This window comes from Daphnia carinata, chromosome 3 (assembly GCF_022539665.2).
Source record: "Daphnia carinata strain CSIRO-1 chromosome 3, CSIRO_AGI_Dcar_HiC_V3, whole genome shotgun sequence".
In the NCBI taxonomy this organism is placed as follows: Eukaryota; Metazoa; Arthropoda; class Branchiopoda; order Diplostraca; family Daphniidae; genus Daphnia; species Daphnia carinata.
In genome coordinates this window covers 4,411,903-4,424,852 of record NC_081333.1, presented here as the reverse complement: position 1 = coordinate 4,424,852, position 12,950 = coordinate 4,411,903, and the positions used below count along the sequence as shown (strand labels likewise).

Sequence of the window (12,950 nt, the reverse complement as noted above, 5' to 3'; positions counted from 1 at the left end):
GCTGAGAGTGGAGCAATATGGTGATGTAATAGGAGATTTGTTGTAAGTTTTTCCAAGGGTATAAGATGATCTGGATGCAATGTAGGCAATATGTTTGATTCTAGCCGTTTACGTATTTAAATCGAAGCTAATTAAGGCGTGAAACACTGCATTACTTTTCATTGTCCACCGAACCCAGTTGTATTAAATTGAAACTCATGTTTTTGTTGTTACTGCGCAGAATGAACGGTTTCAATCAAGATGTGGCAACAAGATTTACGCGTGTGCACCTGGGGCATGCAACCTTTCTTCAAGAAGGTCAGTTTGGCATTGAATCCTAGAGAAACAAGATGTCCTTCGTTAGTTCCTGCATGATGTGAAAATCGAGGAAGTAATCCGAAAGAATAATTACATGACGGGCAGCAGGCCGTCTGTTCAACGCAGGAAAACGCTGAAAGTTATCGCCGTTGCTTGTCAGGTAAAAGAGAATCTTTAAGTTATCTGTCTTATTATTACGTGTCTACCATATTCGCCCTACAGATGCAATTTGTTTGACAACCACTTTATTAATGACAGTAACTATTACTTGTGGTTCCCAATCCCACTTTACGTACTCAAGATTTCCTCAGTTGTTGCACTACGTTACGCACGATGTCTAGTCTATTTTATGGCGGGACACGCTCAGGTCTGTTGAAGACCATAATTTGGCCAGTCCGACACATTCAATAGACTGAAACAACAAGATTAGTGTGTGACATAAATTGCGGCAAACATTTGTGTATAAATGTGGGTTAACAGCTTGAAACATTCGTGGAAAAACACCATAAATGAAACAACGGGCGATCGATTTATCGTATCAGCATCATATCATCTGCCACAATATGACAGTGTTTTTAAGGAAAAAAAAAAGGGTCGCTTTCTTTTCTTTCGTTTAGCTAATCAACTGAAATGACTGTGTACCTCATCAGCAGCCAACTGATTCTTAAATAGTATGGCGGTTAGCCACTACACTGAGCTCGTTAGCTAACGAATAGAACGTGATCTCTACCCATTGAATAAAAATATAAAGGAAAAAAATAACGTAGGTGCATTCTTTGTACAAAAGAAGCGTAGTACTAACGCCGCCATCGGTAAAATTTCACAATGGGGAAATCCAGCGGTTTTCTTTTAGGGGGCAGCGGCTAAAGCCAAGATGTAGATTAGATGATTACTCGAATAACTTGCGGTGAAACCTTTGTGAATATGTCCCTAAAAATGGTCCGTTGCGATAAATCACCTATCTGTGGTTTTTGTCCCAGCAATATTTGCAAATGCTAGTTGAAGTGAAACAGTAAAAGTAAGAAAGAGTAATAAACTAAACGATCGCATTGAAACGCTGCGAGGCATCAGCGGGGATCTTTCCAAATACCAGTTTGTCATACTTGTTTTTAATGCCAATGTGTTTGCATCGATTTGCAAAAAATCTTTCTCTGCATGATGGTAGAATTGAAACTGTTTAAGTCTTTTATCCACATCGAAGAGTATCTCGGCTGCGTTGGGAATGCAAAATGTATGGCGGGAAGTCACGAAATTTGCTTATTAAATGTAGTTTTAATCTTATCAAAGTCACGCTGAAAATTAATAGAATACATTTTTTTTTAAAGCAGTTCCGGGGAAATACCCGAATAGAGGAAATCCTGTTCTCCAGACAGCAACTGTTCGCGAAATCGTAAAGGTCAGGGAACCAGCATCGAACGTACTTACAAAAGGAATTTGAGGTTTCTGATTAACTATCGTGACTTGCATTAGCCCTTTCAAACCGGATCGATGAAAAGCTTTTGCAATTCTCAATCGCAGTGTGGTTCGAGTCTTCACAGCATTCACGTGCAGTTAGCGATGACACAATGACATCTTGTAATAACGACTCTAATTCGATCGTAGGAGCTCGTCTAAAAATTCTTCAAGAGCCACAGCCGATTTACAGTTTTCTTTACGAAAGCGAAGTGAGAAAAGATCACGCATATCTTTACGCCGATCCTGTCGAACTCAAAAAATGGATATTTGTACAGGTATGAAATTAGAAATTGAAGAATATCTATCCGTTTTAATCGATGTGTTTTATTTCCAAAAGTTAAAAGATTGGCGAGGAAAAGAGGAAGTCAGTGTAAGGTGTTCTCTCGTCAGTGACAGCCCGGAGCGTAAGCCACACTTCCATCGACTGGCAAAGAAAATTGACAGTCAGATTCAAATCGACGAATACCAAGAAGGAGAGGTGTTAAAACTGAATGATTGCATTGTTGCCAAGTAAGTGCGTTTCAACTGAAATTAGAACAGTTAGTTTCAGTTACATGTATGTAAGTTGATATGCATGTTTCGCAGATTTCCCAATTTGTCTATCGTCCGCACAAAAATACCAAATAATGGCGACCGTGAGACGATTAGAGTGAGTTTCTCTAAAGGCTATTTACATACGTGAATGCTGAGCTTATTCTCTTCTTAGAAGATGTGGGTAATGCGCGATGTAGTCAGACTCAAGTTCGAGGCGTTTGTTCTTGTGAATGGAAAAGTTCAGGAAATCTGCAATCCCGTGTACTCACAGCGCATCCGCCCTCCAGTGATCTATGGTTCTGTACACAGCGTGTGAGAAATTGGAAACAAGCCGAACAAACTATTAACGAAAAAAAAAATTATACTTCACATTTAACAACAATTTATTACATTTGTACTGCAGCAGAAAAGCGACCGATTTAAGGCAATGTTTTGATGTCGGCACTCGTTTTAATGTAACAATAGAAATTTTCAGCGACGGGAGAAGAGCATTTTGTTTAAAAACAAACATCCCACAAGTGGAACAAAATCAGACAGTCATGCAGAGAATTGGTATATTATGTTTATCTCTTGTTTTTGGTACTACTTGACCTTTGTGACGTCTCTGACTTGAAGTCAGACTTATCGGCATCACGTAGCCTACCAGCGTATGTGCCAGTAAAGTGCGGAAAAGAGATATTCTAGTGGACTTTAGTTAACAGTTAGTTGCTGTCTTGTTCGCCGAATAGAAGGCGCTCGTGCTTTCCCAGTTTGAATAGAAGAAAATGTCGCCATTCCTTAAGTTAGTGACGCTGGTTTTAGTGATACTTGCCAGCGAATATGCGGATGCGTATAGTCGAGGAGCTCCCGAAGAAGCCTGTCTCACCATGGAACCTGAAGTAAATTTTGAACGTTACCCAACAATTCCGTGCAATTCAAGTTTGAGTAATAATAATTTTTCTTTCTTCAATAAAAAAAGCACGGTCCCTCTACGCAAATTACACCAGCTCCTTTTTCAGTGACTCCTCAGCAGGTAAAAAGATATTCTGAAATGAAATTTTATTTATATTCAAATAACGTAATGGTTCTTTATTTTGTCACCTAACTCTTAGAACAGTATCGAAAAGGGTGGAACGGTCAAGGTTACAATCGAGGCCAAAAGTCCTAGAGGATCTTTTCAAGGTTTGAAAAATTTAAATTGGTGTGTGATACAATTTTTATCACTTAGTGTTGTACCACAGGATTCCTGTTCGTGGCAGTGAATCCAAACGATTCACCCCAACCTCTAGGACGTTTCATGAATAGTCCACGTCCAGCACGTTCCATCGACTGCCGTCCAGGGCTATCGGTTTGATAGATGAATCATTTGCATGCCGATTCTTGTGTACTGATTTGCATGTGTCTATTTTGCAAACCAGAATGCGCTGACACACCGAGATGCCAAGGGAAAAGATAAGCTGGAATTCACATGGGTAGCGCCACCAGATTTCGAGGGCGAAATTGAATTCAGGTCTGCAAATTGAAACTTCCATAACCGTTTCTGTGTTCTACATTTTGCCTGATGAAAATAGGTGCACGTTTCTTCGCGATTTCACGACATTCTGGGTACAAGTTCCTTCATCGACGCGCGTTCAAGTTGGTCAGCCGGCCAGCAATGAAAAGAGCAGCAGTGGAAAGATCAGCAGCTCATTGGTTCCTCTTGTTACTGTACTCGACTATTTTATATGGCGCGTCTGGTTCTGGGCACCAAATGCCAATATAAATCCTTAACCGTACCGATTTCTCATTCCAAATAGAAACCGAAACTAGCACAGGAAGATGTGGTTAGGTTGGCTGGATGAATGGTTGGATCGAAAACAGCGTGCGTATTCAGCTTCTAGAAAATTTGTAATGTTTTCTTCGCAATCCAGGTGTACCTAAATTCATTGGAATACAAGGCAATCCACTGTTCCATTTAAATGACATGTTGCTTTGTTGATCTGATTGATTCAGCTGGCGAGATTGAACAGTCCCACATCATTGCTCTTGCCCTCAGATCTTTGTGGCCTACAAAGACTCAGTGTTGAACCATCTAGCTCGCTAATAGAAGAACATTTCATTTCTGATCTGGGCTTCCATCATTCGTTTCTAATGAGAGTTTGTCAATTATGTCTCTATACGCTACCTGATGGCTTGCATTAAAATGGTGCTAAGCTAGCTATTATAGACCTCCAGTAAAAATGGGTTATTTTTATGTAAAAAAAATTAGAGTAAAGCTACTCGAAACTGTTATGACGTAGACGTTTAAGTGTCAAACATTACTCCATTTGTGTAGTTAATCAACCGACTTGGACAACGAGAAAATATTCCAAGCTTTGTTCGTTTGTCGTGTAGTCTACAGAATTTACCATTTTCCTTGTTCGTAATTAGTCATTATGATAACATGTTTGTTCATATATACTGTATAGGGCAGTGGAAATCTGTCAATTTGTTTTTAAATATTTACCTAACAACTCCCGCCATCAGCAATCGCAGAAGCGGCTAATGTTACGGCAGAGCGAAATATTGTCTGCTACTGTGCTCGCTTGACGTCAAGTATAGTAGAATAAAAGCCGGGCCCGCCTGGACGTCCTTGGGAATGGCCGAAAGAAGGGGGATTGGAACTTTTCAAGTAAAACCCTTCTGCGCTGGTGTTTACATTCACTCTGTTCATACGATTCCACGTCTCATGGTCTTACTTTCCAAGCTCTCGGTTTGGGTGTGTATGTGAATCGTGAGGTGTAGTTTCATTCTCATGTGCTCACGTCAACTAAAACAAGTTCAAACCTAGTATCAATTCTAAGAAGTGACATCATTCGTGCGTTGAGATTTCTACAGTCATGGGAAACTCGGTATGCGTTCTAAAAATCTATTCATCAACAAGTGGCCTACAATTCAATAGTCGAATGTCTTCTGATTCGTCTGCATTCTCTCCAATGTATGGCCCTTTTTACTCACATACAATCTCGAGAGATGACGCATGACTGAGTTGATTCCCCAACCATTAAGGTCGCTAAACAATTCACTGCCATTTTACTTCTGTGGAACAAAAACATCTTTATTCCATTTTTCACTACCATTTTCCTAAAAAATAGAAAAAAGAAGGGAAATTGCACGCTTTTTAACTATCGTTCCACCTACCTGGTCATTTGTTGAAGAAACACCTGGGTTGGTGTGTAAGACAATCAGACGGCTCGAGGCGGCGGAAGCAGTTTCTTGGCTGTCTTTTCATTTGCCGCTGTATAACGTATACATGCTGTTTTTATACATTATTTAGAACCACCTGGAACGGACCTTCGACTGACTGCAGCGCCGACTACGCCGTTCGATTTTTTCTTCCCTGTATATATTGAGGTGCGGTGACCACGAATCTCGTTCACACCGTCGCTGGAGGTCGATAAGAACGTTTAAAAAAATGATTATTCCGTCCGAGCGACCACATCATTTAGACTATGACGTGGATTCTTCATTCGACAGCGAGGTAAAATCATTGTTTTATGTTCTAAACTCATTGACTAATTAGAATAATTGATTAATAGACTGATCAGACGAGATCGTATCCTGTGACACATCCACCAGCCGAGGCTCCGCTTTGCTCTCAGTGTCAATTGACGGATGCAGCCTATTTCGACCTTAGTTGTTTGAAATGTTTGCAAGTGTTTGTCAATCCGCACACCACCATTTCGCAGATATTCGCCGTCATGCGGCAATGGAATCCTCACACACAACGATCAATCAAATTCTGCATTCAACAGGTTAGAAATTTTCATTTTTTCCTGTTCACTAAAGTCAACTTAGTTGTAACAACGGACTAGAAGACTTTCTTTCCCCAACAGTCCAAAGAAAAGATAAACCATTAATTGTAATGCCTTCCGCTTCCTGTCGGACTTGTCTTGTTTGTTTCCAAACTAACGGGATCTAAAACGCTAAGGGAGGGAAAGGCCCATTACGATTTCCTTTTTTTTTTTCCTTCGTGTACTGTTGTTACTTGTTAGCTTCACCGATCCGTAGCCGTAGACCTCAATTGTCAACAAAATCGTGAATTTTGAATGGTAGATCAGGTTTTATTAGACTATTAAACAATGGATCAACTGTCGTTAGGTGTTGGAGCGTAACGGGCACGTCAATGACCGTGACTCCATCTCAGACATGACGTTACTCCATTTCGCCTGTAAAGCCGGAGCCGCTGGTATTGGTGATCCTCAAGTTGCTGCAGAGGTTAGGTTTCATTTTTGTGACCTCTAGTTAGCCTATGAATGAAAACATCGTATTTATTCTGTTTCAAAATCGTTAAGGTTGTTCAAGACCTGATATCGCGTGGAGCTGATATTTACGCCCGGTGCAGGTGGACGCAAATGACACCGTTACATTATGCCGCCTTGTTTGACTCGGAGCCCATCACCAAGATTCTGCTCAATGCTAATCACTCCGTCGACATTGACAGTCCTTGTAACGAATACGAAAATGGTTCTGCTCTGCATATCGCCGCTCATAACTTGGCTGTCAACAGCGCCCTCGTTCTGGTCGAATTCGGCGCCAACACAAAGTTGAAGGATAATCTCGGACGTACACCTTTAGGTATTAGGGACATAACTCTTTGTTCTTGATTTGAAGAAATTGAACTTGTGTTTTTTAGAATGCATTCCGGATGGATCAAAATACGAGCACATTCCACACACAGAAGACATTATCGTGCAATTGCGAGACATTCTATCAAGAGATGTCAAGTCGAACAACAAATCGCCAGGCAAAAATGGCTACAAAAAAGCTGCGGAAAGTGTGGCCGGAAGGGCTATGCTCAAAACTATGTGGCTGAACGTAGGTGACCGAATCTTGGTAGATAAAGCCAAAGGAGCCACGCTCAGGTATTTGATTTTTCGTCTGCTTGTTATTGAGAATTTGCTAACGATTGTTCAACGTTGTTTCAGATATTGCGGAACAGTCGATTTTGCATCTGGAATTTGGGTTGGCGTAGAGCTTGACACTCCAGAAGGGAAAAACGATGGCATTATCCAGGACACTATTTACTTCAAGTGTTCACCCAATCATGGTTTTCCTTAATTTTGTCAATATAATTATGTTCTTTGATTAATTTTATTCTTGTTTTCAGGTCTGTTTGTGCCTTTAAATCGTGTGTCTAAATTTCCAAGTTCTACCAGTGGATTCCAGCCAGCCTGCATCTTAAAAACGCCCAGCAGCCGCCAATTGAACGTATCAAAAAGTCCTACTAGTAAGAGCACTTTCTAGTAACAGACTTTCTATGCAAATAGGGGGTATTCTCATTGTTTATTTGGAACTTTCAGATGTAACCAAAGCAACAGGAAAACCGGAAGAGATCAACGTCGGTGACAAAGTGATGGTAACTACTTTGAACGGAACCCGACATCGTGGAGTCGTTCGATTCCGAGGAGAGACCAAGTTCGCTAACGGATTGTGGTATGGCGTCGAGCTGGACAAGCCGGAAGGACGTAATAGCGGCTCAGTCCAAGGCGTTCGCTATTTCAGTTGTCCGGAAAAGCACGGCGTATTTGCCACCGGAAGCAAACTTCAAAAGTAAAATTTGTTTGACCCCAATCATTTGTCTACGTCTTACAAGAGCAATTCATCTGTTTATCAGGATTCACGTCGAGCCGGAAACTCCACGACGTGCAACGACACTTACTCGTCGTTCCAGTCTCAATTTACCAGCGAAATCTTCTCCAAACTCGGCTCCAACTACAATGCGACGCAGCCTTTCGACTCAGCATCGAGCCAACGAATCGCCATTTCATTCCACGCCATCAACGTCCCAGCCGAGATCACTTGGCGCCAAGTAATATTACTAAACATCAATGTTTTTTTTCTTAACTGACCTTTTTATTTACATAAAGGATTGACAGCAACAAGCCGGGATGGCAAAGCATCACGGCCATCGAAACGATCAAGCCCTCAAAGAAAAAGACCAATCAGCACTGGCTGGACGTCGGCATGAACGTTCTATTTAATCACCAGGTGGGCGTTATAAAATACATCGGCCGTGTGCAATTCGCCGAAGGCATCTGGTTAGGTAAGAATCAATTATTTGATTCTCTCTTTATCTTTTTAGCCGATAAAATGACGTTTCCGTGTGAAATGAACTACTAACGTAATTAGGTCTTGAAATGCGTGATCACGTCGGTAGGCATGATGGGTGCGTTCAGGGCCATCGCTACTTTAATTGCAAAAGTATGAAATTGGGTCCATCTTTTATTATTTCTGATGGATGAACATGTTTCATTGAAATCCTTGTATCTCCAGCTAATCGCGGAATTATGGTGAGGCCATCTTCCGTCACCGTCCGGGGCATCAACGGCGCCACACTAATCAAACCAGAATAGTAACGATATTTTAATCTGTTTTGTTTTTACCATTATTTTATTTGCTTTTCACTTTTCACTCTTTTGAGACGTTTGTAACAAACATACTTTTATCCTCGTAATTTGACGCTTGTTGTCCTACAAATAGAAAATTGGACCGATCACTTAGTTCCTTTTCCTCCAACCGAAGCGATAAGCAGACGGGCAGTAGTACGTTGTTTTTTATGATAAATTATGAAGTATTAATAGGTTTACAGGAAAACAAACGAACATCTCCCAATTTCAACACTATGTGCGGGAGATCGAACTGGAAACAAGGAAAGAAAAAACACGAACAGAGACGGCTTCAGGAAGCACAAAATTCTGAATGAAGAGAAAAAAAATAAATTGGAAATGAGGAAATTGATGAGCTGCAAAATGAATGCAAACAGTTTTTGAAGATGTGATAACCCTGCATCGATAAACGCCAGTGACGGAAACAAAAGTAAGTCGGGGGAGTGGGAGAAAAAAATGGCGACGTTTTTTTTTTTTCCCTTTGTCCGGTAAGTTTTTTTTTTTTTTGGCGACTTAAGCTCTTTACTTGAGGAGCTTCAAATCCTGTTTGATTTTCCACATCATCAACTCCATGCACGCGATCGCATCTTCTGCACTGTCGTGGCCTCCAACTGTTTTTGAAACGTGTTTTAATTCAGTTTATAATAGGATAATCTTAAATCGAGTATACCGTCATTCTGGATAATCTTTTGAAGGATATCGCCACAAAGGGTCCGCAAAGCTTTTTTATAAGGCGGGCCACGAGAATGAGGAAACACGACACTGGTATCGATCACCGTGTCGTGTATCATCTGAAATACGATGATGGCCACATTAGAGGGAGTTTTTCTAAAAAATTAGAAGAGGATTGCTTTCGTATTTACCCGAAGGGCGCGTAGATCGCTATCAAAGCTGTGGCCGATGAGAATGGTTTTATCGGAAAATTTGCTGAGTAGGACGGCCTGGACGTCTCGAATGGTCGTCTTGACATTGAGTAAATCCTCTTCTGTGATTCCACTGAATCTCGTGTTGTGATCGAGAATAGGATTGTCCGGCTTGACCAGCGTTTCGTAGACCGTCTTGCAATCGGACGAGATGACCGTGACGCGCGTCAATTCCGGCCCTTCGGTCGTGTAACACATTTCGCAATCCAGCGCGAAGACGCCGTAATTGCCATCGGGAGGTGGCGTTTTGGCCATGGTGCGCACAAATCCTTTCAGGTTGACAAGACTTCCAGTATCACTGACGTGCCATTTGGCCACCGAACAACCGTCCGAGTTTGCCTCCCCTTTACAGCAGGTATAGCGAGTCTCACCGCGACGTGCAAAAGGCTTGCCCCAGTGGTAGGAACAGGTATCATCCCTAAAACGTGAAAAGCAAATTCAGAATTTAGTAAAATGGTTAAATATTAATTGACTCAACTCTTTGACTGCCAGGCCTTTGCTATTGACTTTGTAGATGGTATTGCATCTATCGCAAACGCGCTGATCAGGTGCGAGGTTGACACTAGGCTTTGTGCGGAATTTATTAATCGGATTGACAATTGCACGACCCTTTTCACTGGGATCCGGCCGAGGATAGCCGTTGAAATCTTGTTGCTCAAGAGTCAAGAGATATCGTTCCATCAATTTGTACAACGTGCTGCCTCTTAAGAGATTCGAATCGATCCTAGCAGACTTTGGTTTTTCAATACTCCAAGACACAGTGGCTCCTCCTTTTCCAGCCAACACAGCTGAGTGAGACATTGTCTTCTTTTCGTCTGGACAACAGCCAAAAGGTTAAAACAGTGTTAATTTTAAAAACAAAAAATTGAAATACTTTGATTAGCAGATGTGGAGTTATTGCTATTTTCAGCCTCTTTGCGGATTCGTTGAACCACGTTGGTAATGACGTTAGCATAGACAATCCTACTGCTACACTTTGCGTAAGACTGTTTTTCTTCTTCCACTGCTCTTTCGTAGGCTTCTTCTTCTCGATCATAAATTTTGAGCGTTTCGTCAACGAGGATATTCAGATATTTTTGACGGATATTGGCGGGAACTCGGCAGCCCAACTCGACAGCTATCATCGGTCTTGGAAGTTTAGGTGGTGGGGCTTTAACTGCTGGAACGGTTGAAGATGTGGGAGTGGCCGTTTTGTTCGGAACAGGTCGCCGGAATGCATTGCCTCCTACAGCTTTCTGTTGTGCTGTTGATTGTTGTTGGCCAGACAGTAAAGAAGAACTTACCGGAAGACCAGGGGTAGTTACAGCCGGAGTATTTTTAGGTTTGGAAGTAAGTAAGCCCATCACATTAGGAACATGGGCGATTCGCTTCTTCTCGGCACTAGATGAAGATGGAGCTGCGATTCGTTGTGACGTTGAAGAATGCTGTGGCCAAGACTGCGCCCCACTCGCAGAGGCTGTTTTGGCCTCTTGGAAAGCCTTGTAACGATCAATCATCATCATTCCTGGTGTAAGGCGTGGTGCAGGCTTGGGAGGAACAAGGCTAGATGATCTGACTGGAGCTTCAACGGACGTGTGAGCTACACGTTGCTTCTTCACGGGAATAATGACCTCGGAAACAGGAGGGACATCTTCCGACTTCCGTTTCTTGTGGTCGTCGTTTTGCCCATTGCTGCTCGTCGTACTCGGTTGGTATTCCTAAATGGTTTGCACATAAAAGCATTAATCTTTGAAGTACGTGACGAAACGCAAATAATCTCACCTTGAATATTCGATAGCATTCTTCATCTACATCAGAATCCGATTCCATTTCCACTTCGTTTTTCGATGACTTAGATTCATGTGATTTTAATTCTGACTTTTGCGAGTCTGAAGATTTACCATCTGACGATTTGCTTTTTCTAGGACTGGTGCTGCTCGACTTTTTGCTGCTTGAATGTTTGGATTTGGAATCTTGATCTGAGCTTGACCGACTCTTTTTCTTCTCTCTTTCTCTTTCCTTTTCTTTCCGTCGACGTCTTTCCCTTTCACGCTCTTTTTCCTTTTCTCTTTTCCGCCTATCCTCATCTTTGCTGCTCTTGTGTTTTTTCTTCTCTTCAGCCTCTTTGGGCTGTTCCCCATCTTCAAACAATTCGAGGTACTTTTCAGGCGTTAACTGTTGACCGCTGGTTAAAGAGCTTGGCGTGTAGTCCACCTCGAATGAAACGCTACTACTCGTTGGTGCGGGACTATAACTAGGCTCAGTGGATAACGTTGAAATTGAGCTGGGGGAATAATCAGCAATTCCAGATTTAAATGTTGTACAACTAGGAGAATAGGACGGTTCGACTGAGCTCAATTCTCGAGTAGTCGGCTGGTAATCGACGTCACAGTCCAAACTGGACGGAGGCGTATATCGATCGCTTATGACGTTATCCGAATCTCTACTACTAGGCGTGTAATTGACGTCAGGCGTGTTTTCCAAGGTGGATGGCGTGTAACCCTCTTCTGATTTCACGACAACTTTACTAGGCTTATAGGTGGCAGTTGAACTATTGGAAGAATTACTAGGCACATAGTATATATCAACTCTAGATGGAATTGAAGTACTTTCCAGAGCCGTTGGTACATAGGTTTCTTCCGATTTGGAAGCAACTTTGCTGCTGGGCTTATAAGTAGCAACACAACCAGTAGAAGACTTTGAAGGCTCATAATTTTCAACCTTGGAGGGAATTGTCATAGTTTTCTTAAGGACAGCAATTGGTGTGGGAGTATAGGCAGGAGTTCCAACAGGTATGTTGTAGATTTTGTGATTTTTGCTCTTATGGCCAGATTCTCTAGAGCTTCCATCATTTTTTTTTGGACTTGAGGGAGGAGCAAGATGCTCCACAACCTTCTCAACCAATTTCTGCTGGCCAACAAGCTCCATGATTTTGGAGGCATCAAAGTTCTCCAAGAGCTGCCCATTTTCCTTCAATACCCGTTTGACAGCTTCGGAAACTATCTGTTCAATAGCAGAAGACTTATCCCCTTCCTGATTGCCTTGAGATGGACCAGGCTCATGAGCTGGAAAGGTAAAAATCCAGTTAATAATGAATTTTTCGGGTCGAATTAAAGGAAAAAAACATGCATACTTCTGAGCACCACAGTTGGCTTAGCTGCACGAACGGGCAAGTGTTCGTGCCGGAATTGACAGTGTGGCCTCTCACACGACTCATTTTCGAAATAAGGACAGACGATACTTTTAAAGTAGCCAACTGCAGGAAGCATGCTCCCTCCTGGTTAATATTAATTTACAATAAAGGTCTTCTTGGCGAATAATAATATGACAATAAAAAAATTTTTACACACGAAATCAATGCGCGTAGGAAAGAGGA

General features: G+C 41.9%; 4 protein-coding genes across 5 annotated transcripts; 3 read left to right on the top strand and 1 right to left on the bottom strand.

Annotated features, from left to right (window-relative positions):
- The first annotated feature begins 1,823 nt into the window (after positions 1–1,823).
- Positions 1,824–2,696, top strand: LOC130693120 (uncharacterized). Its single transcript, XM_057516240.2, has 4 exons — positions 1,824–2,027; positions 2,090–2,262; positions 2,338–2,401; positions 2,459–2,696. Exons 1-4 carry the CDS (start codon positions 1,863–1,865, stop codon positions 2,600–2,602), a joined length of 546 nt encoding a protein of 181 aa, XP_057372223.1. The 5' UTR covers positions 1,824–1,862; the 3' UTR covers positions 2,603–2,696.
- Positions 2,697–2,971: 275 nt separating this feature from the next.
- LOC130693144 (putative defense protein 3) lies at positions 2,972–4,229 on the top strand. Its single transcript, XM_057516271.2, has 6 exons — positions 2,972–3,164; positions 3,245–3,298; positions 3,378–3,447; positions 3,507–3,613; positions 3,684–3,775; positions 3,837–4,229. Exons 1-6 carry the CDS (start codon positions 3,051–3,053, stop codon positions 4,033–4,035), a joined length of 636 nt encoding a protein of 211 aa, XP_057372254.1. The 5' UTR covers positions 2,972–3,050; the 3' UTR covers positions 4,036–4,229.
- Positions 4,230–4,996: 767 nt separating this feature from the next.
- Positions 4,997–8,779, top strand: LOC130693131 (CAP-Gly domain-containing linker protein 4-like). Of its 2 annotated transcripts, none has more exons than XM_059494342.1 (13): positions 4,997–5,135; positions 5,561–5,764; positions 5,823–6,038; positions 6,385–6,501; positions 6,579–6,861; positions 6,920–7,148; positions 7,212–7,333; positions 7,394–7,513; positions 7,587–7,836; positions 7,901–8,095; positions 8,154–8,329; positions 8,444–8,487; positions 8,560–8,779. In XM_059494342.1, exons 2-13 carry the CDS (start codon positions 5,699–5,701, stop codon positions 8,578–8,580), a joined length of 1,839 nt encoding a protein of 612 aa, XP_059350325.1. In that variant the 5' UTR covers positions 4,997–5,135; positions 5,561–5,698; the 3' UTR covers positions 8,581–8,779. The 2 variants fall into 2 exon arrangements, with proteins under 2 accessions (XP_059350325.1, XP_057372236.1); XM_057516253.2 differs by having other exon boundaries at positions 8,416–8,487.
- LOC130693128 (RNA exonuclease 1 homolog) lies at positions 8,658–12,927 on the bottom strand. Its single transcript, XM_057516247.1, has 7 exons — positions 12,708–12,927; positions 11,357–12,639; positions 10,470–11,292; positions 10,074–10,410; positions 9,536–10,013; positions 9,343–9,463; positions 8,658–9,283 (listed from the first exon to the last, which is right to left on the bottom strand). Exons 1-7 carry the CDS (start codon positions 12,841–12,843, stop codon positions 9,195–9,197), a joined length of 3,267 nt encoding a protein of 1,088 aa, XP_057372230.1. The 5' UTR covers positions 12,844–12,927; the 3' UTR covers positions 8,658–9,194.
- Positions 12,928–12,950: the final 23 nt, after the last annotated feature.

What these genes read in the sequence shown, in the direction of transcription:
- LOC130693131 (XM_057516253.2), top strand. Translation starts at nt 5,699, where the DNA reads ATGATTATTCCGTCCGAGCGACCACATCATTTAGACTATGACGTGGAT. An exon ending in ATTCTTCATTCGACAGCGAG is followed by an intron (nt 5,765 to 5,822) that starts GTAAAATCATTG and finishes ATTGATTAATAG; the next exon opens with ACTGATCAGACGAGATCGTA. An exon ending in TCTCGGACGTACACCTTTAG is followed by an intron (nt 6,862 to 6,919) that starts GTATTAGGGACA and finishes TGTGTTTTTTAG; the next exon opens with AATGCATTCCGGATGGATCA.
- LOC130693144 (XM_057516271.2), top strand. Translation starts at nt 3,051, where the DNA reads ATGTCGCCATTCCTTAAGTTAGTGACGCTGGTTTTAGTGATACTTGCC. An exon ending in TCCTAGAGGATCTTTTCAAG is followed by an intron (nt 3,448 to 3,506) that starts GTTTGAAAAATT and finishes GTTGTACCACAG; the next exon opens with GATTCCTGTTCGTGGCAGTG. An exon ending in GAGGGCGAAATTGAATTCAG is followed by an intron (nt 3,776 to 3,836) that starts GTCTGCAAATTG and finishes TGATGAAAATAG; the next exon opens with GTGCACGTTTCTTCGCGATT.
- LOC130693120 (XM_057516240.2), top strand. Translation starts at nt 1,863, where the DNA reads ATGACATCTTGTAATAACGACTCTAATTCGATCGTAGGAGCTCGTCTA. An exon ending in AATGATTGCATTGTTGCCAA is followed by an intron (nt 2,263 to 2,337) that starts GTAAGTGCGTTT and finishes CATGTTTCGCAG; the next exon opens with ATTTCCCAATTTGTCTATCG. An exon ending in GCGACCGTGAGACGATTAGA is followed by an intron (nt 2,402 to 2,458) that starts GTGAGTTTCTCT and finishes TTCTCTTCTTAG; the next exon opens with AAGATGTGGGTAATGCGCGA.
- LOC130693128 (XM_057516247.1), bottom strand. Translation starts at nt 12,843, where the DNA reads ATGCTTCCTGCAGTTGGCTACTTTAAAAGTATCGTCTGTCCTTATTTC. An exon ending in GCCAACTGTGGTGCTCAGAA is followed by an intron (nt 12,640 to 12,707) that starts GTATGCATGTTT and finishes TTACCTTTCCAG; the next exon opens with CTCATGAGCCTGGTCCATCT. An exon ending in GCGATCTACGCGCCCTTCGG is followed by an intron (nt 9,464 to 9,535) that starts GTAAATACGAAA and finishes ATCGTATTTCAG; the next exon opens with ATGATACACGACACGGTGAT.